The 26,863-nt window shown below is 47.0% G+C and overlaps 2 protein-coding genes across 8 annotated transcripts in view; one reads left to right on the top strand and one right to left on the bottom strand.

Annotated features, from left to right (window-relative positions):
- Positions 1-8,839, top strand: part of MPPE1 (metallophosphoesterase 1) — a 57,798-nt gene extending 48,959 nt beyond the window's left edge. For 4 of the 6 annotated variants that reach the window (XM_029921244.1, XM_029921243.1, XM_029921245.1 and 1 more), the window contains 7 exons: positions 1,756-1,859; positions 2,491-2,565; positions 4,429-4,537; positions 4,681-4,749; positions 4,835-4,957; positions 5,894-6,034; positions 7,050-8,839. In XM_029921244.1, coding sequence (XP_029777104.1) covers positions 1,756-1,859; positions 2,491-2,565; positions 4,429-4,537; positions 4,681-4,749; positions 4,835-4,957; positions 5,894-6,034; positions 7,050-7,223 — 795 coding nt within the window. In that variant the 3' untranslated portion in view covers positions 7,224-8,839. Of the gene's footprint in view, positions 1-1,755; positions 1,860-2,490; positions 2,566-4,428; positions 4,538-4,680; positions 4,750-4,834; positions 4,958-5,893; positions 6,241-7,049 lie in introns of those variants that run through there. The other 2 variants (XM_029921247.1, XM_029921248.1) reach the window with 2 other exon arrangements.
- The window catches only part of GNAL (G protein subunit alpha L), a 99,527-nt gene continuing 78,688 nt past the window's right edge, over positions 6,025-26,863 (bottom strand). For both annotated transcript variants that reach the window (XM_029921241.1, XM_029921240.1), the window contains exons 7-13: positions 18,799-18,853; positions 17,605-17,678; positions 16,989-17,047; positions 16,369-16,489; positions 15,940-16,070; positions 13,952-14,019; positions 6,025-9,922 (exon numbers count right to left, since the gene is read on the bottom strand). In XM_029921241.1, the coding sequence (XP_029777101.1) occupies positions 9,776-9,922; positions 13,952-14,019; positions 15,940-16,070; positions 16,369-16,489; positions 16,989-17,047; positions 17,605-17,678; positions 18,799-18,853 (655 nt within the window). In that variant the 3' untranslated portion in view covers positions 6,025-9,775. The remainder of the gene's footprint in view (positions 9,923-13,951; positions 14,020-15,939; positions 16,071-16,368; positions 16,490-16,988; positions 17,048-17,604; positions 17,679-18,798; positions 18,854-26,863) is intronic.

Here is a 26,863-nt window from a genome sequence, read left to right as displayed (position 1 = left end):
GATTACAGAATGCGTCTGGAAATATAATTGGACTTAATGCTCTTTTATTTAACCACGAAGGTATGAGAACTGCGGTATAAAAGTTACTTGCTACTCTGGTCTTTCTTCTTCTGAGGGAGAGGTGCAGAAGGAGCCTGGTGTGACGCACAGAGGGTCTTGGTCCAGACCTGATAGAAACCTGATAAGGCTGCCTTGTTTGTTATAATCTAGTCTATGATTAGATTTGAGATCATGGAAATACTATATGCACCAAACACCTAGTTATAAAATGAGGTTGCTCTTGTAAATTAAGGGTGGCATTTTATGTTTTATATTTTTCTAATTTTATTTTATTCTAACTTTATTTTATTTTTTAGTATGCTTTAAAAAATGCTTATTTTGAGAGAGTGAGTGGGGTAGGGGCAGAAAGAGGCAGAGAAAGAGAATCCCAAGCAGGCTCCGTGCTGTCAGGTCAGAGCTCAATGCAGGGCTCAATCCCATGACCCTGGGATCATGACCTGAGCCAAAATCGAGTCAGACTCTCAACCGACTGAGCTACCCAGGCACCCCTATGTTATTTTAACTTTAAGTATTATGTGTTAAAGTGAAGTCTTCGTAAATGCATTGAAGGACTCTATCCAGCATATTTTTCTAGCATGGGCCTTATTTAAAACTTTTAGGATAAAGTTAAGTACTATTCAACTGAGCATTGTCTTTTTAGTGTTCCTCCAATGGATGCTTTTAGGCTTAATAAAAGAATGGTACAAAAGTAATTCTCAAGCTTTAATAGTTAAAGCAAATGTCTGAAGAATCTTGAAAAGTTGGTTGGATTTTGCCTTTTCCCCACATCCCATCCTTCTCATGTCCACAGTTGTAGCCACAGGGAAATGCTAAGATAAGTGATGTGCTTATGCTTGACTTGGTTGAGACACACAAATTTACTTGACATTTCCTACGAGCCTCTTCTTACAATGTGTCCAGATCTAGAGTGATTATCAGCCTGGAGTCCATGTGTGGGCCTCAGGGGATCTTTTCAGGGGGTCTTAAAACAATGGATGTATGAATCAAATATTTTGAGGACTGCCATCTGTTTTTAAAAAAATTTTTTTTACATTTATCTATTTTTGAGAGACAGAGAAAGACAGAGCGTGAACAGGGGAGGGACAGAGAGAGAAAGAGACACAGAATCTGAAGCAGGCTCCTGGCTCTGAGCTAGTGGTCAGCACAGAGCCCAACACGGGGCTTGAACCCATGAACTGTGAGATCATGACCTGAGCTGAAGTCAGACGCTCAACTGACTGAGCCACCCTGGTGCCCCTGCCATCTAATGTTTTAATACAGGAGAGTATCATTTAAATTTTTTTCAGTGTTTGTTTATTTTTGAGAGAGAGACAGAGTGCGAGAGAGCAGGGGAGGGGCAGAGAGAGAGGGAGACACAAAGTCTGAAGCTCCAAGCTGTCAGCACAGAGCCTGATGCAGGGATCGAACTCGGAATCATGACCTGAGCCGAAGTCAGATGCTTAACCGACTGGGCCACCCATGTGCCCCTACAGGAATATCATTTCATTAAAATTTGGCATCAGATTAAATAAGATATTAGGTCTTGGAAAAAGAAGCATGACATAGAATTGGAAATTTTAAGTTCTACATTAGCTCCATGAGCATCTGATTTGGACAGGGGAATTAACTTCTTATCATCAGAATAAGGAGCATATTTTTTTTAGCCACTGGGAAGAGAGTTCTCTAGCTCTCAGCAGTGACTTGTTTTTTCCATAGGCCTGGGCGGATGATGTGGAGCGGTTTCAGAAAATATTCAGACACCCACATCACGTGCTGCTGAAGGTAGTTGTTGGCAACCATGACATTGGCTTCCACTATCGGTAAGTAGTTCAGTGAAGCATTGTGTCCTGAGGGCCATCGTTCACTATGACTTTAAACCCACTCCCATTCCGGTGAACACCTTACTTGTGCCATGTGGGGGACATCTGTCATCCTTGCAAGATGTGAGCCCTGGAGCATAAGCTCCACAAGGGCAAACATTTTTGCCTTGGCACTTGTACAGCCTTAACAAATCTCTGTTGAGTAAATGATTTGTATGTGCCCTTGGGTGATTCTAACTTGAAACTTACATTTAATGATCATTTATTTTCTTGGAGACTCTGAAAACAAGACCATTTCGGCTTTTGTACATAGCATTTGTATAGTGTTTACGATGTGCCAGCCTGTTTTAAGCGCTTTACTTCCTTACATTAACTCACTTAATCTTTCTGATGGCCCTGCTATTTTAATCATTGTGCCAGTGAGGAAACTGAGGCTCTGGGGACTGAGGCACTTGCTCCAGTCCTTATGGTCTCTCTGGTGGAGCTGAGATTCGCACCTGACAGTGCGGGCCAGCCTGAGCTCCCACCTCACGGAGCTCGTCCAGCCCCCAGATCCTGAGTTTATGCTAAGTCTGAAGAGGTCCTAAGATGGCTTGCTCTGAAAAATGTTTCTTTTTACAACTGAATGTAGGATGAGCACATACAAAATAAAACGATTTGAGAAAGTCTTCAACCCTGAAAGGCTGTTTTCTTGGAAAGGAATTAAGTGAGTATTATTTGTGAATTAAAAAAAATGTTTTTAAATGCTTATTTATTTTTGAGAGACAGAGACAGAGTGTGAGCAGGGGAGGGGTGGAGAGAGAGAGGGAGACACAGAATCTGAAGCAGGCTCCAGGCTCTGAGCTGTCAGCACAGAGCCCGATGTGGGGCTCGAACCCACAAAACGTGAGATCATGACCTGAGCCGAAGCTGGCGCTTAACCAACTGGGCCACCCAGGCGCCCCCTTGTGAATTCTCAAGAAACTCTTCATTCCTTGGAAACTTAATTTTTTAAGGGACTTTTTAACTTAATGTCTTTATGGGTCATACCCGGGCTCTGGGTGGCCTGGTTTACAGTTTCTGATGAAGACACCACAGGCCTCATTCTCCCTGATGGTCACTGTCAGAGTCACCAGCCCGGTGGACCCGCCCGTCTCGGATTTTGCCCAGCCACCACACACAGAGGGCATTGTCATCTTCCTGTGTGCGGTGTCTCTGGGTGGTAGAGATTCCATCAGGCCACTTCATAAAGGAATATATTTTATTTGTTCAAAATGTACTTGTTTCCTTTATAAAGGATACTGTTGAGGTTATGCCATCCCAGGATTGGGGACAGGTGTGTGTCCACTGTGCTGTGTAGCCGTGTGCCCTGCCCCAATCCCATCAGCCTTGATCTGTGGACCAAAGCATCCGGCCCTTTCATCTGACCACGAATGAGCACCAGCTCCCCTTCTGCGTGGCCATTGTTGTGCCATGTCTGGACCCTGTCAGGTCCGTGTGTGTGTTTGCGGCACAGTGGGTGAGACCATACACCTTGTTCTAGTTGTAGACCGAGTGGAGAGAGAATAGGCAGGAGAGGAAGGCGCTTCCTCTTTAGGTCGTGGCCCCCATGGGTGTCCAGCACTCCTGGCTTTGGCCGTGGCAGCTCACTGGGCCCGTCTCAAGACATGATCCATGATGCTCCCAGAGACCGGGTCGGAAGTTCTTTCCCTCCCTTTGCCTGTAGGACTGAGTTTCTAGTAGCTTCTTTTCCTGAGTCATATGAAGACTTGACATCCTTGTAATCCTTTTTCCCTAAGAGTAGTGTTTAGGAAACCTTAAGTGCACTGACCATATTTCAGCTCATTTGGTCAGTCAGCTCCTTCTCACTAAAATTCTTTAAATTTCAAGCAGGCTTTACTGCCAGCTGCCTTCTTCATGCCCAGTTGATACATGTGTAGGAGATAAAAGCATATTTAATGGGAGGCTATAAAAATAGAATTAAGGTAAAGTGGTTATAGAGGGCAGCCATACTGACTTTATCATCATCCTGGTTTGGGATTATCCATACGGGTTAGCTCTGACCTGCAGACTCCTTCCCCATCCTGCCTTGTTTGCTGAGTGTGCAGATGTTAGCGAATGATGCCTGTGGTTCACTTTATGTGATAATAACGGTGTCTAACATCTACCCAGTACTTCCTGGTGGCAGGCTTGGTCATAGTATTTCATTCGGTCCTTACCATGAGTCCGTGGCATGGGCACCTATTATATCCCTGTCTTTTCGGATGAGGCACAGAGGACACATGGCCAGACGCGAGGCTCAGTGGTAGTCTGACCTCAGAGTTTGTGTAATCTGGGATTTCTGACAAGTTCAAGGTTACAAATCCTCTTAGGTCTTAGACTCCACTCCTAGTATAATGCTGTTTTGTTTTCTTAACATCGACTCATACCTAAAAACATAGATTAGTTGAGTTGAGATTTAAAGCTGTTCAGGGGCATGTTTTTCCACACTGTGGGTGCCTTCCTTTTGCTTCATGGGAACGGCATCGCAAGAAGACAGTACACGGGAAGCCCAGTGGCCCTGACTCTCTGCTTGCTCCCTCCGTCTCAGTTTTGTGATGGTCAACAGCATCGCCCTGGAAGGGGACGGCTGCAACATTTGCTCTAAAGCAGAAGCTGAACTCATCGAAGTTTCTCGCAAACTGAACTGCTCCCGAGAGGTAGGAGAGCATGTGGCTGCACAGGTGCTTCTATTCTGGCATCTTCTGCAGGCGTGGTCGCTGCACTCTGTGTCTTGTCCACCTCTTCCCTTCCTACCACTCAGAGGATGCTGGGTTTGCCGGGTTAACTGATTTCTCCCCAGCAGGAACATCACTCTGGCCCGTGTGGAGGCGAGCAGCCGCTGCCCGCGTCAGCCCCGGTCCTTCTGCAGGTGAGTGGGGCAAGCGCGGCTCCGCGGGTCTGGTAGGCCAGCCAGGGGCTCCTGGTCACATCTCACCGCCTCTAAATCCTGGCAGCATTTCCCCCTTTACCGGAGAAGTGATGCCAATTGTTCTGGGGACGACGCCGCACCACTGGAAGAGCGGGGCCTCCCCTTTAAGGAGAGATACGACGTGCTTTCCCGGGAGGCCTCACAAAAGGTTTGTGGTGGACCCTGATGCCCCTCGACACACAGACACAGTTAGCCACCTGAGGGCGGAGGGCAGGGCTTTGCCAACATCAGCTTTTCCCGTCACCCTTTCATCCCCCTGCACTAACCAGCCCCCCAGTACTTCTGTTGCCTCCTATCAAGTTACTGACATCCTCGGCCGTTCTTTATTCCAGGTTTTTTCCACTAATTTAAATGTATTTGGAAATGTGAATGGAACTCAGGGTTAATTGGGGGGGTACTTACTTTAGATGTGCTTACTTATATGTATTATATTATACAAGTTTGTATTTGTGTAATATATTTAAATTGCAATATAATTATAATATAAATATTTTATATTATTTTATAAATATATTGTAATAGAAATATTTAAATTATAACTATGTAAATATATAAATGTTTATATTATTTTAGAAATAATATAAATATTTATATCATACCTATTTGTATAATGTGTCATATGCTATACCATGTAACAAAATATATTTATAAAATAAATTTATAAAAATATCTATAAAAATATAAAATCTGCGGGCACCTGGGTGGCTCAGTCGGTTAAGCATCCAACTTCGGCTCGGGTCATGATCTTACGGTTTGTGGGTTCAAGCCCCATGTCAGGCTCTGTGCCGACAGCTCAGAACCTGGAGCCTACTTCAGATTCTGTCTCCCTCTCTCTCTGTCCCTCCCACACTCATGCTCTGTCTATCTCAAAAATAAATTATAAAAAACAATTTTTTTAATAATAAAATCTGGGGTGAGAGGGATGGATTCTCCCTAAAAGCCCGAATTTACTTTTGATAGGATTTTAAGGAAAAAAGGAAGCACTGTACCAAGTAGGGATTTTATGTTTAACCTAATGAATACAGGCCCCAACAGGGCTCTGTCTGAGCACTAACTGCCTGTTGCTGTCCCCTGGGCGCCACAGCTGCTCTGGTGGCTCCGGCCGCGCCTGGTGCTGAGCGGCCACACGCACAGCGCCTGCGAGGTGCTCCACGGGGCGGGAACCCTGGAGATCAGCGTGCCGTCCTTCAGTTGGAGGAACAGAAACAACCCCAGTTTCATCATGGTAATGTGGACATTTATTTTCATCTGAAAGCTTTCATAGAAGTATTGAAATCAACACAGTAATCAACTATTTAATTGCCGCGATCCGCAAACACATACAAAAGCTGTAAATACAAACTTCCCCTGCTCCACACGCGCACTTGGTTTGATACACTGACCCCTATTTAAACACCTTCCTGGGGACAAATAAACAGAGCATTGCTCCTGGAGGGGACGGGAGGGTGGGGGTCCGCCTTACAGAGTGTTTCCTCTCCAGGGACAGCACCGTTCTCAGATCTGAGGCTCTCCGTTTTTAATTTTCTTAGGAAACAGGATCATGTCTCCATTAGCCATACCCCAGCATCTCGTCTTATGTTCCAAACAAGCCTGTTTGCTCTGGCAGAATAGGGCCACAGCTCTTGTAAGTTAACGGATTCGAGAAGTTTCAGTTAGTGGCCACCTGGTGTTTATTTTACCCAGGTCATAGTGCTTTTATGTCAGGTACTTTTACTTCATGAAACAATGGGGAAACACTCATGTTTTCAAATTCAAAGTAAATGAAACTGTTCCCCAGTGTCATTCTACATAGCAAAAATGTCTACAGAAAACCCATTGAGATGCTCCTGTGCACGCATTTCTGGGTAACAGGTTGCTTACGTTAGCATCAAGCGCCACGAGAAATGGGCTTGTACCCCTCGTTTCTCAGTGCCCGCTGCCGTCAAGCTCCACGCCTCGGGCGTCTCTGTCAGGTGTGCCCACTGCACTTGAGGCGAGCCCGCTGTGCCGGGGCCCGGTTTCAGGGGAGAGGCCAGCTCCACTCGGCACACTGGGCGCCTCCGCCCCGTGCCTCCGATCGGTGCTTGCGGTGGGTGGGTGGCTCGTGGAGCCCGTGCCCCTTAGTCTCGGGGGGAGGAGAGCCACTTCCTGGCCCCGCCTGAGGAGGCCCAGAAGGCCGCCTCTCGTGCCTTGTGTCTAAGCCTGGCGCGTTGGTGCTGCGGCAGCGCTCTCACCGCAGCGTCAATGTGCTCCCTTCCCAGGGCAGCCTGACGGCCACACGGCACGCCCTCGCCAAGTGCTTCCTCCCCCGCGAGAACGCCGTCCTGGCCGCGTACTGCGTCGCAGCTGGGCTCCTCGCGGCCCTCTACTGTAAGCTCCTCGCCTCGCCTTTCCTCTTTGGCTGGAACCTGCTCAGAAAACTTAAGACAACGTAAAGCGCAGGAGACGATTCTGCCCTTCTTCACAAATAACAAGGCCAGGGAAACAACTCTGGGTGGCGCCCATGTGAGAAGGGGTCCGAGTAGGCGGCCTTTCCACCCCTCACAGAACCTGTAAGTCATGGATGCGCATCTGCAGGGTAAATAGTTGATTGTACTGTTCTCATGCTATAAAAATGGAACATGTGCTCTACAACAAGTCTGTTTTCTTGGTTTATCAAATATATGTGTAACCAAAGTCATGTCTGTACAGTATGTAAAAGCTGTTAAAATCTCACTCGCATGCACTATGCTGTCCTTCCTTCCCCAAGATGGAGGCGGCACCGGGGATGATGGGCGCACAAACACCGGGCTTGCTTCTGTCGGCCTGTGGCGTGGGCCTCAGACTCCTGCATATTGTAAAGCTGTACACTTAAAACAAAAGTACGGCTGCCAGAAGCAGGATATAGTGTTTTCACAGACTTTTGTACTTCTGTGCCCATACGGGAATCAGATTTTTAGCTAAGTGTAATTTTCTCTCCAGCAGGCCACGCGGTTCAATCTGAATATAATGCCTATCCGTGATCAAAAGAAACTCGACGGAGAGCAGGAAGTGGCTTTTGGTACTTAAAAATAAATATGTCTTGATCATTTTAAGCCAGGTTAACTGTGTTCTTCTCTAAGAGTCTGGCTCTGTGTTTGAAGAGGAAGTCGAGTTACTGCTGAGTGATGATGCATGTAACAATATGCAGCTTCGCTTTCTGTGCATGTGGGGGGCGTGGCTCTTCAGTCCACATTTTACATGGAAAGTGCAATGGAAGCACAATAATTTCCACTTCACATGTCTCATTTCAGATCAGGGTTTTACGAAACAGGGAAGAGAGGTGCAGGAATTTAGGGATGCTGACATAAATGATGTGCTTATCCTTCTGATGGTCTACAAAGTTACCCTTTCTTTCATGGAACAGCAGTATTTAAGTCTAGATATATTTGTAAAGGATTACAAAATGCTGATTCAGAGTAAACCTTAAAATACTACAGACTGAAGGAAATGAAGCCGTGTCAGTGAGGCTGTTACCTCTGGATCTGTAGTGTTGAACCAGAGCTTTGGACATCGTTGCCGATTATCTCGCACCGAAGACAACGGACTACCCTCAAAGCCGTGGCTGCCGATAGAACACGAAGCGTCACCGCTACAGTGATTCTCAACTTCCAGAGACTGAGCTGTAACTTTGGAGGCTGCGCTTACAGATCTTTCAAGAGTGAGAAATAGCCATGTATTTTGACTGTGTATTCCAAATAAGGGTGTGTCGTGTTTCTTCCTGAGAGCAGGCAAATGGAGGTGCCATCCTTTGACTCTCTCAGGCTGGACGCGAACATTGACACCCCTTTGTCTTCCTGCTCTTTGTTTACCCTGGAAGCTGTGAGCTGTGGCCCAAGGAAGTGGTTCAGAAACTTTCACTAGAGGGAATGGTTGACCTGTTTCCACTCAGGGACCTTGTAAAAAGTCTTCAAATAGGAAAATAATCAAAAGACATATTGTCTGGAGAAAAAAAAATCCTTGGTTCCTGAAAACCTTGTGATGTTGGTACAAAATTATTTGTAAAATATGAATGATTAATGTGGATAATTTATACATATATGTATACATATATATTTAATCAAGGATATTTTTAAAAGCACTAACCTGAAGACTATCCTAAATTCTACACATACCATTTCTTTTTTAGAGCAAGCAGCAGGTTATGTTCACATTTAGCTGTTCAGCACGATAAACACATTTCTTTTACAGACATAGCATCATCAAGGCACAAAGATCTACAAGGATGTTTAAATAATTATATAAAATAATATTACATTTTGTGGTCTGTACAGTTATAATAAACCAGCAGTAAAACAACAAAACAACAATATATGAGGGGAGACTCTTGTCCAAGCATCTCAAACTCTAGAGAATCATGTTTAGACAGGACATACTTTCTAGTGGTGAATGTGGTAGGTTTTCTGCTCAGAGTACGTCTAACTTAATGCCTGAGGTTGGCATTGACTCAAATATGACTACAAAGGGGTTTCTCTCCACCCTGTGACTTGAGGTCTAGCCTCGCCCTTGGACTGGTGCAGCTCAGAAGAGGCGGCCCCTTGCCCACCTGCAGCTTCATAAAGCTAGAATCACAAAGCATGTGGCTCACCGCATTATACCCCTGCTACCAAAATCATGCTTGATAATTCAGAAAAAAAGTGCCATTTCTCCCCCATCGCCGAATGGCTTGCAGGGACACAAAGTGGTTGGGGTGGGGAGGCCATGGAAAATTGTATTCAGTGAAAACAAAAGCTACAAACCAAACCTGAGGGGAACAGAGGTAGCCAGAGGCTTGGTGGTCACACAGGAGCCAACACAGAACAGGACAGGGCGGCAGCCGGGTGAAACCAGGAACTCCCTACTTTCTACCATGGTTTGGGGTTGGCGGACAATCCTGGAATAAATGCTCCACCTGGTGGGGTGGCCAAGGGAGGAGAGGCAGGCGGAGAGAAAGGTGCCAGAAGGCGCGCCCGCCTGCCCCAGGGCTGCCTCACAAGAGTTCGTACTGTTTGAGGTGCATCCTCTGGATGATGTCACGGCAGTCATTGAACACCCTGCGAATGTTCTCGGTGTCCACGGCACAGGTGAAGTGTGGGTAGCAGTAGTGCTTGCCATCCCCTGTCGCTGTGCTGATCCTCTGGAAAAAAAAAACAAAAGGCCATCTATGATGTGGGACCCTGGCCACCACGCCAGGTACAAGGGAACACTGCTACCATTCCATTAATTCTTGGAGAAGAATTTAGGCAATACTTTGATCAAAGACAAGAGGAGCTGGGGTTGTGACTGTTTAAATACTGAACAGCCTGCTGGGAACTCAACGTCACACTTGTCTCTGGTTGCAGATGCTTAGTGTTCAGTTGAGACAGGACATATATTTAAAAGACTGCCTCTCAGAGAAATCAGAGTAGAACTTTCCAGAAATGAGTGTTGGTCCCAAACCAGCGCTGTCCAATTGGACTTTTTGCACTAATGGAAATGTTCTATATTTCCGCTGCTCTTCTGGGAGCCACTATCACTAGCTGATGCAACAGAGACTGGATTTTTAATTTTATTTAATTTTAATTAATTTACATTTACATATCCACATAGGACTAGTGGTTGCATGTGGGTGGCACATCAGTCCTACTGTGCCCTCCTCCACATACAACTTGAGCATTCCCAGGAGGTGTCCCCTGGTTAGAAGTGGGGGGCTCCATGGGCTTTCTCCTGGAGGAGAAAAAGCATAACTGCGGATTCAGGAGGGCATCGTGGAGGGATATGCGCATGCACACTGGGAAGCTAAGTGGGGCGGTGTGGAGAGGCTGCCAGGGGCTGACCAGTGTCCTCCCCCACCAATTCCTGTGGTGAAGCCCTAACCCCACCGCCTTTGAGTGTGACTGTATTTGGAGACAGGATATCTTTTTAAAGAGGTAATTAAGGGGCGCCTGGGTGGCTCAGTCAGTTAAGTGTCTGACTTCGGCTCAGGTCATGATCTCCAAGTTGACGGGTTTGAGCCCTGCAATGGGCTCTGTGGTGACAGCTCAGAGCCTTGATCCTGTTTCAGACTCTCTATCTCCCTCTTTCTGCTCCTCTCCCACTTTCTGTCTCTCTCAAAAATAAATATTACCAAAAAAAAAAAAAAGGTAATTAAGTTAAAATGTGGTCATATGGGTGGGGCCAAACCCAGTAAGGCCGGTGTCCTCATAGGAAGGGAGGAGATTGGGACACCCACACACACAGGAAAGGCCATGCGGCAACACAGGGAAGACACAATGAGAAGCTGAACACCTACACATTAAGGAGCGAGGCCTCAGGAGAAACCAACCCTGTCGGCATCTTGATTTCAACTTCGAGCCTCCAGAAGGTTAGAGAAATATGTGTAAGGCCCCGTCACTGGTTCTTTGTTATGGCCTCCCCAGCCAGCGAATGCAGAGGTCATAGGGAGCTTTCTTCATAGGCGCCCACGGGGATCCCCAGATGACCTCCTCATCCCCCCCTCCCACCCCCTGTCCTGCAAAGCATCTTGGGAATCAAGATGAGACCCGGCTGGGCTGGGGTAAAGATGTTCATCAGGTTATGAAACTCCTGGGAACGCAGACTTACTTTTAGCAATAGGCTTCTCTCAAGCAATTACAATTTTTAAACAACTTAAGGACACTGGAAGGTGTAGGCTAGTGTCTTTGTGGCCCTACAGCACGGGGTGGAAGAGACGCTGTGCACACACGCGGAGTGGGCGAATTAGAAACGGGCTTTTCTGTAATGACCTGACCAGCCTGTCCCTGCCCGGGGCAACAAAAATGTCAGGCAGAGTCATTACAAAGGTTGTGGCGGTTTGCTTGTCTCTAAACACGCTGATTTTCATTTTAAAGGACAGCAATAAGCTTGACAAGGAAAACCGGGCAGTTCTAGACCGTGCTTGACTGGGTCCTGGCTGCTGGCCATCTCTGAGGTCCTCTCTCAGGAGATGACGTTCAAGGTGAAAGAAATCAGAGGGGAGCTCATACAATACCGGGAAGAGAAGCCTGATTAAAGCATACAGGCTTCTAACAGATGCCTACGGCGTCAGGACACCGGGCGCCGACCTCGTGCTGACCACCTTCTGCTTTAAAAGGCTCGGTGACGCTTGCCCCGGAGGACTCTCTAGCCTGAGTCTGGGCGAGGGCTTGTAGCGGGCTGCTGGTGTGATGGACAGGACTGCTTGGCGGTGGGAACTAGGGGACACGGGGGGCTCACCACCTGGCCCTCCCTCCTCCTGGCTCCTGGCCCCCTCTGTTCTGAGTTTCTCCTGCTCTGAGGATGATCTGGGCCCCCTGTCGTGGGAGGAAGTGACCATGACGGGACAAACCTGGTGGTCACTTCCCTCCTCAGGCAATGACATTTAAGGGGAATGCTCAGACAGCATGTGGCTTTTTCTTACAGAGGGGTCCTTCTCAATATGCCCTTGACCTTCTCTCCCCAAGCCCACCCTTACCTCCTCAAGGCCAGGTCCCCCCCGCAGACCTCTCCCTCTCCGTGTGCGGCCTTCATTCCCCACCCCGGCTCAGGGCCCTCTGTCACCAGAGTTGTTGTTTCGCCAGAAATTGCTCCTGTCCGGATTCGATGCAGTCAGAGAACCATTTCTCTAACCTGCCCCTGCTGCCTTCTAAATCCGGGTCAGGGCTTCCAACTCAAAACTCCGCCTCCAACTCACTGGCCCAGGCAAGTTCCACCATAAAAAAACCCCCAAGTTATTGACTTTTATCAGCTTTTGTTTCTCTGATTTGCAAACTGCATACAAGCCAGATTTCGCCCACTGTTAGAGAATAAAAGGTTTCTTCCCAACATCAAATAGTGGTGACACAGCCATTCATTGGGGAGGGGGGAGCTCTGCACACTTAGTTAACTTTTCATCCTCATTAGAACAGCTTAAAAAATTTTTTTTAAATGTTTATTTTTGAGACAGTGACAGAGCATGAGCAGGGGAGCAGCAGAGAGAGGGAGACACAGAATCCGAAGCAGGCTCCAGGCTCTGAGCTGCCAGCACAGCTAACAGAGCCTGACGTGGGGCTTGAACCCACAAACTGGGAGATCATGACCTGAGCCAAAGACAGGTGCCCAACTGACTGAGCCACTCAGGTGTCCCTCATTAGGACAGCCTTTTATGTGTCTTTATATTTTATGGTCTTGCAAGACACTCCTCAAATAGGGAGCCTGTGATAAACTACAAACCGATTTACCATCGCAAAGGTTTTGGAAAGTCTGGCAATGGAGAAGGCTGTCTTGCTTTATTTATTTCCCAGATTTACTCATTGCAAGGCCTTTTCCCGTGTTACCTGTCAACCTCGTGGGAAACACTGTTCCTCAAAATTCACTTTGGGGACTTGATTTCTTATCCTTGTTACTTTCTCCCTCACTATAGGATTTCAGCAGGCAACCACTGGGGGCTGTAGCGGGAAGAAGATAAAGAGATCCCCCCTACCTCCCGAGGAGTCAGGAAGGTACCCATCCCCATGGGAATGTCAGGCAGACTGTGGGACCGTCCCTTCTGCAGCCTGGGCTGATTCTCACCTCTCCAGAAGCACACAGGCCACGTGTCCAGTGCTGTTTGGTCACTAACTGGGAAAACATCTTCAGGTGTGGTGGCATCTATTGGTGTCAAGCTAGTAAAAACTCATAGGCGCTACACATGGCAGGTTATTCAAGGGAATAGGTATGTATGGGTGAAGAGCATCTGGGACTTAACTGTATACTTCTTTCACTTTTGATGTAAATTTGAGATCATCTCAAAATAAAAAGTTAAAAAAAAAGAGTGAGATCTGAATTTGAGTGTCTGAATTAGCCTCTTAGTGGTGAGTGAATGAAGGAGGAGGGGCACTCAGTGTGGGAGCTGCTATTTCAGACTCTGCTAAAGGTCTCTTTCCTTTTAGGAAAACACAAGTGAACACAGTGTGGCTAGTCTCAGTGCCATTCCCTGGGGTTTTGTACTGTGCTCCCTGTTTTTGCTTGAGTGCTGTGTGACCTGAGGTGAGAAGCCCGACCTCTCTGATCCTCAGTACGCTGAATGGTGAGATGAAGTTATAATGCCATCCATCATCTCTCATAATTTGGGTGGAGATTAAATCAGATCATGAAAGGGTAAGTGATATGCAAGTTGCAAAGAACAATATAACTCTGAGGTGGTAGGAAAACAAAGAATAAAATTGCTTACCAAAAACAGGTCTCGGATAAAGAACTTGGCTCGTGTAACTTTGGGATCTTCTCCTGCATCTGGTGTTGCTGTGAAAATTACAAGTGGAATTTTGTTTAAGTAATGAGAAACAAAGCTGCAACTCTATGGAAAATAAAGGAATAACAAAGTAGGGCTGAGGTATACTCACAGCACTAAAAGACTCAGAGCAAGGCAAAAAGCTAAAATGTAACTTTATTTCTCTCATGTAGCAGCTGATAAAAGTTTTGGTTTTGTTTCTGGTGATGGGGGATGACCCCGCTCAGATAAAATGAAAGCATGACGCTGAACACTGACTGACCAAGCCTACAGCTGCCATCGCCTTCCATGCTCCCGGGAGAGAGAAGACTCCAGGGGCTCTTGATTTTAGCAGGTTGTGCTCATGTGGTCTGCATTCTCTTAGCCTTGTTCCTGAGAAGGTCTCCCCTTTACGGTTTCTACCCTGGACTCTGGCACTTGGAGTGTGAATAGGAAATTGACTCTAGTAGCTTAATTCTTCTCCCATGCAGATTCCAAGTTCCTAAAATCTGGGCTTCCCTGCATGGTCTCATCGCGCTTTTCCTTCTCTATGATTATATGGTATTATATGATTACTCACACTTAACAGGTGATGGGGAATTCTACAGGTGCTGAGTCCGCCCTGATCTGGAGACTTGCCACGCTTGACCCAGGGCAGGTGCCTGGGTGGGCTCAGTGCAGAGGGGACGGAGGAGCAGGCAGAGAGAGGAGCACAGGATCCATGGGGGTTCGGGGGGAGGAGCACAGGATCCATGAAGGTTGTGGTGGGGAACCTAGCTTGTAGTATTTTCTGGCTGGGCCACATTTAGCAGCAGCATGTGGTGAGATTAAGTCCGTGTTGGTAGGGATCATTAGTAGAGTTGTGGTTGTGTTTCAGAAAGATTTTGGCATAAATTCAAAAGTGTTCTGGAAAGCTGAGTGAGCAGAATAAGGGAGCCTGGGAAGGATGCTACCTTGACCAGATCCAGAGCTGAGAAGAGGGGAAGGAGGGCCAGGACCAAGACAGAGAGGAGGGAAAGAAGGAAGAGCATGTCACAGGGGACGCTTCGTGTCCAGAGTGCGGGGATGGGGCCTGCTCGCTGGGGGCCGTGTTCCAGGGGTGACAGGGCACCACAGGCTCTACCGACTTCTCTTAGGCCAGGCGCTTGCCACCAGACTGGCCAATGTTAGCACGAGGATGATGAATTTTCTTCATTTCTTACCTAAGTTTCTAGGAAAGTCCCTTTCATTCTGCGTTATCTAGTTGGGGTTTCAAATTTTAGGAAGTGGTATCATTTCACCACAAATAAACCCCTCCTACAAGGTGGCCCAGCGTGTGCTCAGAACTGAGGAGCTGAAATTGGAAACGCGGTGTGCTCCGGGCCAGGCCTTCCAGGCTTTAGCACCGAGAGCCCCCTGCCCCTGATTGGCCAGGCCACCCTAATGGTAGTCAAAGTCATTGCTGGGGACAAGACAGGTGGTGGCCGAAAATGTGGGGTTGGGCATGAAAGTTCAGAGGCTGCCTTGTCCTGGCAGGCTCTACCCAAGTGACCGTGAACAGCCGACTACCGTTCTGAGCTCACTTTCCACAGGAAAACATGCAAATAACAAACTCTCACATAGGGTTACGGTGAGAGTCAAGGTCGACGTAAAGGGCTGAGCCAGCGCCCGGTTCAGGACAGACCCAACCAAGATGCCCAGAGAGAGAACTTCATCGGCATACAGCCAAAAGTGCCCGTCTCCTACTGCACAGTTTGGATGGAAAGTCAAACCGTGACATTTTTACAATTGGAATCCTAACTAGGACATTTTAATACTCTAGCACTTGAAGGTGGGGGCAGCAGTCCAGAGAGCAGATGCAAATTAATTGCATTTCCTAAAGTTTCATAACAACTGTTTGAACTACAGTTACAAGGCTATTGAAAAAAATAACCGATTCTTTTCCTGAATCAGAACTGGTTTTGAAATCTTACCGTCTTCGGGAACAGTATAATTTGCATACTCTGGGAAATAATCTTCAATTTTTGATTTCCCTGCCAAAACTTTTTCTGCCAACATATCCTGTTTGTTCAAGAACAAGATGATAGAAATGGTCCGTAACCACCTGAAAAGAGAAACAAACACGAACTTCACATCCGCTAGAATGCGAAAGTACCTCTAACAGAGGAGGTACTCAGTGAAAAAGAATAGCATTTCCATCTTCCTGAAATGTATAGGATCTAGAATGATCTGATGTACCAATCTTGTGGACCCTCACTCCATCTGCAAGCACGCCATTTGTACAATAAGTCAGAAAAGAATGACTATATCTAGAGAATAAAAATGAAAGCGAGCTGAGTGGTATTTTTAATGAAAGAAAATTCGCAATCCAGAGGTGCAGCTGAATTTCTTATTTTTATAACCTGTTGTTCCAGATGCTTTCGAAAAGGTCCAGGGACTCTCTGAGCCTGTTGGTGTTGTTATCCTCCCGAATCACCATGTTGTAGCTGCTGCAGGCCGCGACGTAAATGATAGCTGTGACATCTTTGTGGGAGAAGAGAGAAAAAGGGAAGCCCCTGAGTTAGACAGCAAGCCACTGTGTGGTTATGGTCAAGTACATGTCCAGCTGCTACTCATGTTCACCCTGTGACCCTAAGAATGACTTAAAGAAGCACTGTGTGTGTGGTTGTCTCAGTGATGTACCCGTATGAGCAAATGAGAAATGTAAATTTGGGATGCTTAAATTTTAATTAAAAACAATTTTTTAAATGTTTACTTTTGAGAGAGAGAAATAGAATGTGAGCAGGGAGGAGCAGAAAGAGAGGGAGACAGGGAATCTGAAGCAGGCTCCAGGCTCCGAGCTGTCAGCACAGAGCCTGACGCGGGGCTCGAACCTACAGTCCGTGAGATCATGACCTGAGCTGAAGTCCAAAGCGTAACGGACAGAGTCACCCAGGCGCCCCGGGATGCTTAAATTCTTTATGAGGTTCACATTTAAGGCATTGGATGGATGATCTGATCTGATTCAAAGCACAGAAATCACCGTTAAAGCACTGGATCCATTTTCTTCTCTCGTCCCTCTGGCCGCCGACATCAAACATGCTGTGGAAGAACAACAGGCCACTGATGACTGGGGTGTGACACCTCTGGGCTGCTTTCCTCTGCGGAGGCTCCCGGCCTGCAGCACTGCCCCCTGGTGGCGCCCGCAGACTGCTCCGCAGGCTCTAAGGTTCTGCCTGACCTGGGAGTCCACACCCAGTTATTTCTCGGGGGCGCAGCCCTCACCCTGTGGTCACCAGGCCTTCTGGGGCCCCTCTTCTCAGGTAGCCTGCGCCGCATATCCCCCTACCTGAACCGCTGCACTGTCCCTACCCAAGTGCCAATGGATCTTTCTCACCTCAGGTGGCTCTGGCTCCCACCTTCCTCCCTGCCCTAAACTTACTGCTTGCCCTTTAGGCCCACAGCGTCGGTGCGGACTTATCCAAAAGGGCAGCGAGGCACATTTGGGATGTCTGAAGTCCTGGGGCCCAGGGGTGGAAGGCCGGGCTCCCTGACCCGGTCAGGACTCCAGCACGCAGCCGGTCTGGGGGCGGGGCCCGTGGGGGGCGTGGAGGGGCGTCTTGCCTTCGCCTCGTGGCAGGCTGCTCTCAACAACTTACTGAAAGTTTACTTTGTCCACTTGGAATCGGGTCTCAAAAATCCCTGATGTCAGCACTCTGCATCTGAGAAGGTCCTGAGAACAAGAAAACAAACCAAGTGGCATCACTGTTCTCCTTCAGAAGGAAAGCCCTGAATGCAACCATCATATCGGAGTTTTTCAGATGACCACCTCTTCCAGTTTTAAGAGAAACAATAATAATTTTAAAAAGTCAGACAAATGCTCTGTCTCCCCATCTCGCCCCACCCCCAGCAGAAAGTCACAATTAATGTTTTGGTTTGGTCTTAGAGACTTAATAGCTGTGCTTTAACTTCCTTCAGTAGGGTTTTTGTTTTAACTGATCATTTTTGCATGTATCTCCCTGACCCCGCTGCTCCTTGCAGAGCCGACAGCTCCGGGTGGAGACCTTCTGGGTGAGAAACCAAAGGCTTGGATGGTTTTGAGCTCTTGGGGTCAGCCTCACAGGAGATGGATTTTGGGGGGAGAGAGGAGCTCAGGCCTTTAGGGGAGGCAGAGAGGAGAGCCGCCAGGAGGGGGTCCACCGCCAAGGTCCTCCAGGGGACACAGACACTGGGGGAGTGCGGCAGAGGCTGTCTGACCCGGCCCCCTAACTTCCTGGCGTTCACTAGCTCTCCGAGGCCGCTGCTAGGCTCCTAAACAGAGCAGTTCAGGGTCATCCAAGTCTCTGCAGCTGCCTGAGCGCCAAAGGTTTCAAGGGGCGTGGAGGTCCCTCCCTGCTACTTATGAACGTGCAGCGGGACACGTTTATCCAGCTCGACCGAAAGACGACGCTCTGGGTCACACCGGGAGAGTGTGCGTGTGATAGTGAGCCAGGCCAGGGCCCAGAGCAGAATGGGTAGAGTTCACGAAGCCGGGGAAGCACAGGTTTAGTTTTCTGCTGACGGCTCCCAGCGGCGCGGCAGTTGCACACTTCTATTTCACAGGGAAAATTACTTTGATATTGGCCGTTTAGAGATGGAGTAGGTTTTAGAGAGCTAGATCGGGAGGCACAGCACAGGGTCTGGTAGATACACTACGTGCATGCACAGGGACAGTGGAAACAATTTGCAAGAAGCAGCTATTTTATGGATTCCCCCCTCCTTAATGCCCGTTAGAATAATTGGGGAGTGATACTGGCAATTCCTCTAGTCTCAGAAAGTTCAAACAGGTGGCTGCGGGCTCCCGCTTCACATACCTGGTCTGTGGGCGTGTAGTCCACCAGACTGACACTGTCGATTCTTTCCAGGAAGCTGAAAAGAAAGCCAGTGTGTGCTCAGAAGTGTTCTCGGATGGCTTTCACCGGGGCTGTGGGCTAAGGGGATGGGACAGTCACACAGGCACAGGAGGGCAGGGGCAGGTAGAGAAGCTGGGGCAAGTTCCCCCTTCCTTCCCTGAATATGTGTCCTCCTCGACAGCAGAACATTCCAAGGCCAAGGCCGAATTTTCTTTTCTTTAAAAAAAATTTTTAAAAACTGTTTATTTATATTTAAGACAGAGAGACAGAGTGTGAACAAGGGAGGGGCAGAGAGAGAGGGAGACACAGAATCTGAAACAGGCTCCAGGCTCTGAGCTATCAGCACAGAACCCAACGTGGGGCTCGAACCCATGAACTGTGAGATCATGACCTGAGCTGAAGCCGGATGCTTAACTGACTGAGCCACTCAGGTGCCCCTCTTTTCTTTTTTTTAACCTCTGCCTTCCCTCTTCCCTTTTGCCCACTGCCCTAGAGTTGGGGGTGAGGGGCTACTTGGAAACTGGGAAGGGGCACAGGGCGTCCTTCAAAGCCAAGCTAGTAGCAGAAGCCCGTGTAGCAATGTAAACACAACATCAGAGGTCACAGGTGTCCCTCTGGTGTAATGAGTTCCTAATAAGATCGAAGTTAGGTGTCAGTCTGCACATATTAGGAGGTTTAATCCAGTGTGTTCAGTTGTAGGGACTCACGGAGGAAGGGAGAAATAAATGAAAGGAAAGAAGGAGGAGAGAAAGGAAATGACACTGTATGTGCATGTGAAAGAAGACACAGACGCGAGGGGCCCCACGGGCACTTGCTCTCTCTCCCCACAGAGAGGCCATCTTGTCCATCTTAGCACCTTGTCCATCTCCTCGCCAACCTTGCTTTATTCTCCTATGTGGCACTTTCCATGGCCCAACATGAGTTACATTTATTTGTTTATGTTTATTATCTATCTCTTCCTCCCAAACGCGAGACTCCCAGGGCAGGTCTTTGTCTTGGTGGCCCAGGTGTCCCCAGCACCTAGCGCAGGTCTGGCCCCTGAATCTTTGTTCGGTGAATGGATGTCTGCCCTGCTCCTCCTCCCGCAGCGGGAAGACGTGAGTGAGCTGGTGGCCGAGAGGCCCCGCCCATCATGGACAAGGTGGGAACTTTCAAGGCACAGGAAGACCTGGGGACCGGTTACCTAGTGAGCAAGGACTCCTTCTGGACAGAGAGGGGCAGAAGGGGCTTCAGAGGGAGGGACGACATACAGGAGAGGGAGGGGACTGAGTGGCCCCTGGTCTCCTGGCCGTGGGTGAGGCTCCAGCCCTGGGGAGAGTGAATGTGCCCCAGACTAGGGGGACACAGTCGACTCCTTGCCTGTCCAAGCCCAGATGGTTTGGGCTCCATTACGAGGCCTTCCTCTAGTGCTCTAATGCTTGTGGGCATTTTGCACAGTGCAGGACGCTGTCACCTCCCCATCTCCACGTGCTTCCCACACCCACCTGCGTGGCAGGCCCGTAAGAGGCTTCCAGCCTGGACAAGAGGGAGGCCGAAGGCACATTAAGCCTACTTAATTCCTTTGCCTCTTGTTATCTTCTTCTGCCTGGAGAGCTACAGATAGCCCCCAGGGCCCTAGAGGTGGCCTGGTGCTGGGGTGACATGTTGGGGACCCTCTATCCCTGCACCCTTGTGCACAAGGCCCTGGTGCTCCTCAACCCAGGCCTAGCTTAGAGCTGCGACAGGGGTTCCCCCAGTGGCAGGTAGGCACACGCAGAGCATAGGAAGGGACTGGAGTAGATCTGCTCGTGTTAGGGACGTCCATTCAGAGGCAGGAAGTGGTGGGCGGACAGCGTCAGGAATGAGGCCATTTTAGCTGGAGGACAGGGCCAGCCCCTCCCCCGAATGGCAGCAGTGGTGGTGCTGGGTGGGTTAGTGACTGCACTGCCTGCCATGGCAGGGGTCAAGCGTCATCTGCAGAACTATGGCCATGTGGCAAGGCTGCCGAGAAGCCAAAGGGACCCTGATCTGCCTGCGGCCTCTCTGGAGTGGCGAGTCCCCAGAGCAGGAGGAGTTCAGACAGGTGGGGCAGGTGGGCCTGCCGGGAGCTGGGGAAACACTGGCGCCTCAGGGAGGGGCCCGGCTTGCTTGAGGCCTGGATTGAGAGCCACAGTGCAGTTTGGCTCCGTCCTTGCTGACCTTGAATTTGGCGCGGTGAAGAGTGTCCCAGAAGACACACCGAGTTCCGGACCATCTACTGACTGGGAAAGGGGCAGAAAACTCTGATGGAGTGAGACAGGTTTCTGCTCCTGGAAAGGGGGCTTTGGTCCGTAACCCAGCCAACCCGGCGGGTCCGGTGGGGACATGAGTGCTGCGCCCACACCGCGTGGGCTACAATAATTCGATTCAGAGATGGTCTGTCCTCTTGGCAGGAGACATATAATACTGAACATGTGATACAAAAACCAATCCTCTCGGATGAAAGGGGCTAGAAAATTAACCTAAATATGGAGCCTTTGAGTGTAGTTAGAGTTTAGGAAGCAACCAATTTCAAACAGGATGCAAGAGGGTGGAGGTAGGTGGGTGAATTAATTCAGATGGTAATAACTAGTATAAGTAGAAACAATGAAATGTGGTTAAAAAATACATCAAAAGTTCTCGATAGATGTGATTAAAGACTGCCTTCCAAAGGAAGCCGTGGGAGCACCTTACCCAACGCTATTAAAAAAATAAGTAGTTTTAAGATGCCAATGACAAGGCAAAAGATGTCGAGTTTCTTTCCCAGCCCTGATTTCCAGGACGGATATTCAACGTTCCACCCGGCTCTGGGACTTAATGATGAGACCCGAGAGGCATTGGTGAACATTTCCAAGAGTATCTTCTGCATTATTACTGACGCTGAATGGTATTGCGAGTTCATGCATTTCAAATTTGTGCAATGAAAATAAAATGTGAACATTTCCCCACGAATGTGAATGCATCCCTCAGTTCTTTCAAAGACCCTCTAAGGCATAAAGGAATGAAAGAAGAATCTATACTAGTAGATTTCTGCCAGCCTTTTGCCTTCATCTTTGGTTCAATTAGTGCATTTTCCAGAATGTTGGTAGAAGTACTTCAAATTGGAGCTCCTAAGATAATATCTATAGAAAGCTGGGTTTTAAAAGGGTCTTCTAAATCATACACAGAAATTCACATGACTACATTTTAAAGGATTAGTAAAATTATCTTCTTAAATATGCCATTGCCTCTTAAGTGGAAAAATGAACTAGATTTAAGAATCAACCTTGGAGACCATTCACTCCCACTTGCAACTAGATACAGTTGCAAGACAACACCAAACTATAATGATAAAGCGTCACCATTGTCATATGCATGCTATTAAAAAGGAATTAAAAAGCAATTTACTCCCCCCCATTATTTCCTGCTACAGCTCAGGATATTCATGCTTCTGGAAATAGTTTCATGCTTTCCATTTGGAGCCCCTTTTCTGCTTGATACTGGCACGAAACAGCAGCTCACTGTCTATTTCTCAGCTACTGTCTGCTACCCCACTGTAACTCAAAAGTCACATAGTTCTTATGACCATGGAGCTGATAATGAAGCAGGACAAGGGATTAAGAAAAGATGAAAACTATTCTGTTTAAATACCTTTAAACTTTTTTTTTTTAGTGTTTTATTTATTTTTGAGACAGAGAGAGGCAGAGCATGAGTGGGGAGGGGCAGAGAGAGAGGGAGACACAGAATCTGAAGCAGGCTCCAGGCTCCGAGCCGTCAGCACAGAGCCTGACGTGGGGCTCGAACACAGGAACGTGCGATCATGACCTGAGCCGAAGCCGGACGCTTAACCGACTGAGCCACCCAGGCGCCCCCCCCCAAAAAAAAAGTTTAAAAAAATACCTTTAAACAATGAGGTCTGAGAAAAAGCACCAACTATATTTAATTAAAATGCATTCAAAATGGTTTTGTTTGTGAAAAATGTGGCACCTTGGAATTCCGTCAAAGTTCAGTGAGTGACTTTTCTCAGTGTTAGTGAAATTTACTTCATGATGCTAATGTATAAGACATACAGGGGTGCCTGGGTGGCTCAGTCAGTTGAGCATCCGACTTCGGCTCAGGTCATGATCTCAACGCTTGTGGGTTTGAGCCCCGAGTCAGGCTCTGTGCTGACAGCTCAGAGCCTGGAGCCTGCTTTCAATTCTGTGTCTCCCTCTCTCTCTGCCCCTGCTCAGCTTGCACTCTGTATCTGTCTCTCTCTCAAAAAGAAATAAAACATTAAAAAAAAAGACATATGAATACTGTTACAGGGGAAAAATATGACCTCTACAGTGACAAAGTACCAGGCGATTCTGATGTGCAGCAGGTGGAGACCCATGCTGCTCAGAAGGTGGTCCTCAGACCGGCAGCACAGGTGGCGCCAGCACCTGCCGACCTTGAGAATTGAAATTTACAGCTGAACCTAGGTCGTTCTGACCCACAGCATTCTCGGCGACTCAGTGACCCCTGTACATGTCAAAGTTTGAGGAACCCCTTTTCCTCTGTTTTTACTAACTACTGCTCCCGGCTCTGTCTTGTGTCACCAGGACAGTATAGATTCGGATGACTCACACTCCTGTTCCTTTCTCCTCAGGGGAAAGTCCACGTTTTTGTTCCAGCCTCCAAGCCCTTTGCAATCTGTCCAATCTCTTCGCTCCTGTTGATGGCCAACGAACCCTCCACTCCTTTCAAATCCCTGTGTGGTTTTGGGCCTCTCAGACCTTTGTGTAATTCCCAATTTTTTCTCTTTGAAGCCCCAGATTCAACCCTACCTCTTGCAAGAAGCCAACTCTAACCACAGTTGACACTGATCCCATTCTCCATGTATTTAATGCGTATGATTTTATTAGCATGGGCTACTGATTTATACTGTAACTTCTTTTCATTTTTTATTGCTTATTCAATTTTTGAGAGAGAGAGAGATATCATGAGCAGGGCAGGGACAGAGAGAGAGAGACAGATACACAGAATCCGAAGCAGGCTCCAGGCTCTGAGCTGTCAGCACAGAGCCTGGTGTGAGGCTCAAACTTAGGAACCGCGAGATCATGACCTGAGTTAAAGTCGGATGCTTAACTGACTGAGCCGCCTCGGTGCCCCACTTATTCCTTTTTTAAAAGTCGAGGTATAAAACACATAATGTGTGTCAAGTGCGCTGATCTTAGTGTCCATTTTGAGGGCTTTTTAACATTCGTATACACTCATCTCCATTTTTCTCTCCATGTATGTATATGCTTTACCTACCTAAATGTACTGAGTACTGTTTAAGGCAGAACTGTACCTTTTTTTCTCTAGAAAGAGGCCCCAGATCTATCTAGTTAACATCTGATATAGTCTAAATCCTTTACTGTATTCATTCTGAATAAACACTGCTGAATTGTTTGTCCTGATACTATTCCAGAGGGAGGGAGGATGTATAAAGAGCAGGAGCAAACATTTCAATTTGGGGAAAAATGCTGAAAGAAAAGTATACACCGGGCTTCTGAGGAGACAGAACAGGGCTCTGGCCGAGTGCCCACTGCACCCCCTTCACCCATTGTGTACGTTGCCATTAGAGAGTTCTAGGCACGATCACAGGTGAGAGCCCCAAGGGAGTAAGCGTTTACGCCAGGGACACGACCAGGAGCCGACTCAGCTGGGTACTAAACCAGGCCCAGTAATTGTCATCAAGACAGACACTGTCTTACCATCTGGCTGCAGGAAAACAAACCTACGTAAACCAGGCAGGCATTTTGCTAATGCCAGGCAGTTGATTAAAAGAAATGACAAGTGGCTGCTCATCAGTTTATTCAATGTCCATGGCCTGGACCTTTTCGCCAGAAGTACTGAAGGTGTTGAGCTTTAGATTTTTGGCTACAGAAATGCCTCCCAGAGAGTGTTGTGCGTATGACAGAGGAGGCATCTAAGAGACAAGGTCCCTCACTTCTGCCTTATGATGTGAGGTTGGTTTGGCTGACCGGAGACTATGTTCAGTTAGTAAGGTTATCAGATGGGTGCTTGTTTTAGGTGACCCTTTTCCTTTTCCTTTTTTTTTTTTTTTTAAATTTTAGTGTTTATTTTTGAGAGATACAGACAGAGTGTGAATGGGGAAGGGGCAGAGAGAGAGAGAGAGAGAGAGAGAGAGAGAGAGAGAGAGAGAGAGAGAGACGCAGAATCTGAAACAGGGTTGAGGCCCTGAGCAGTCAACACAAACCCAGTGCCGGGCTCAAACTCGGGAATGGTGAGATCATGAGCTGGGCTGAAGTTGGATGCTTAACCGACTGAGCCACCCAGGCGCCCTGGGGTGACTCTTCCAAACCAAGGACAGCAGGGTAGGCACCCAGTGTACAAGACATTCATAGCATGCCCCCAGCTGAAAAGCACATATGCAATAACACCTCTGGGAGAAACAGCTTTAGTAAGAGTTCTCCAACTGCATGTATATCATCTGAGATGAAGGAAGCTAAGTTTTTCATAAAATAAACTAAAAGTATATTCCAAATCCATGTTAAAAATTGTACATTTGAAGACAGAAAAAGAAAAAATAAGAGTAAAAATTGTACTAGTACCCGTATTACTTACTTAACTATTTCTTTGGGATGTCGGAGTTGAAGCTTTTTATAAAATATATGTATAATTAGTTCCAGAAGTTTCAATTTGAGGAACAATTCTTGTTGCCATGAATAAGCTATTATAGGAAAGAAGTAATAGCTAGAGTTTCTAGAAATATACATAAAAATTCCATGCTAAAAAAAAACAGGAATTAAGGTAGTAAGGGGGAGTTTGGAAGAATACCATGCTTTCTGAACCAAATCTATCTCTGAATTCTTTTTTTCTTAAATGGTTTTTTAAAATAGGATGCACACTCACATGCAATAACATGCAGTTTAAAATGATTTATTTGACAAACTTCTGTGGCTTACATTTCAGCATTTCATCAACTGCAAAAGTAAGGAAATAATTCATGGGCCTGGTATGCTTTTGAAAATATTTATGGTTCATAAAAATGTACATTCATATAGTTTGAAATGAACATATTTTAAGAAAGTTCTAGCATATACAAGCATTATTTAATCTCACAAAATATATTAATTTTGTTGGGAGTATTTGCATTATAAAAGGGTCTTTAATTTACCAAAGGATTCAACACTAAGCTATATTTTAAGTTGTAATTATTTTTCCCAGTCTAAAGAGGCGGTTATGACTCATGCTATGCTCACATAGCTGCCTCTGTGCAACCACGTGGATAAGAAAAGACCCCAAAATGGGAGAGTTCTAGAAAGAAGATGCAGGGCAGATAACTGATAAAGTGTCCCTTACGGAAGACTTCGGAACGACAACCAAATGTAAAGACACTTAAATATGAGGGTCAGTCCTCATCTGCATATACCTGTCCTTTTTTTTTTTTCCTTTAATACACCCATTCATACTGGAAAACATAATGGTGACTATTTGGTTATGACTCTTTCAAGGGGCTTGAAAGAGTCCCTATAAGTTATTTTTTTGGAACACTGGAATTCTCTTATGGAGAAATCTACTAGTGAAGGAAAGGGGGAATTTTGAATATCCTTAAGTATTTAACTTAAATTAATACACTTGCCAAACCAAAAGCAAGTTGCTGTTCTCCATATTCAGAGGCTATGAGAAAGTGGTGGCTACATGCTTTACTCTGCAGCCAGCGAATACACACTGCTGTGCTAGAAAGATGAAAGGCGGCACAGATGGGCTCTAGCCTTAGAGGGTCAAGCCTACTGTCAAATTCTCCATCTTTCCTCTTTCCCAGACTTCCAGCTGGCTGCATATATATTTTAAGTTATTTGCGTGGCTAAATAAAACATTCCAACTTACATTTCCAAGGTTTCTCAACAAGTTGTTCCTCTAAAAGAAAATAACAAATGCAAGTAACTAGAACTTAGAATGCGGTTCTAATTGTATGTCTATTTTTGGTTATGAAAATAAAAAGAAAACCTACAAACACACCACCCCACGGTTCTCTTAAACCAGTCAACAGTTCTTTGGCAATGTTAGAGTAATATGA

The sequence above is a fragment of the Suricata suricatta genome, chromosome 14, assembly GCF_006229205.1.
Source record: "Suricata suricatta isolate VVHF042 chromosome 14, meerkat_22Aug2017_6uvM2_HiC, whole genome shotgun sequence".
Classification (NCBI taxonomy): Eukaryota; Metazoa; Chordata; class Mammalia; order Carnivora; family Herpestidae; genus Suricata; species Suricata suricatta.
The sequence above is the reverse complement of the archived record's forward strand: the minus strand, read 5'-3'. Positions and strand labels throughout refer to the sequence as shown.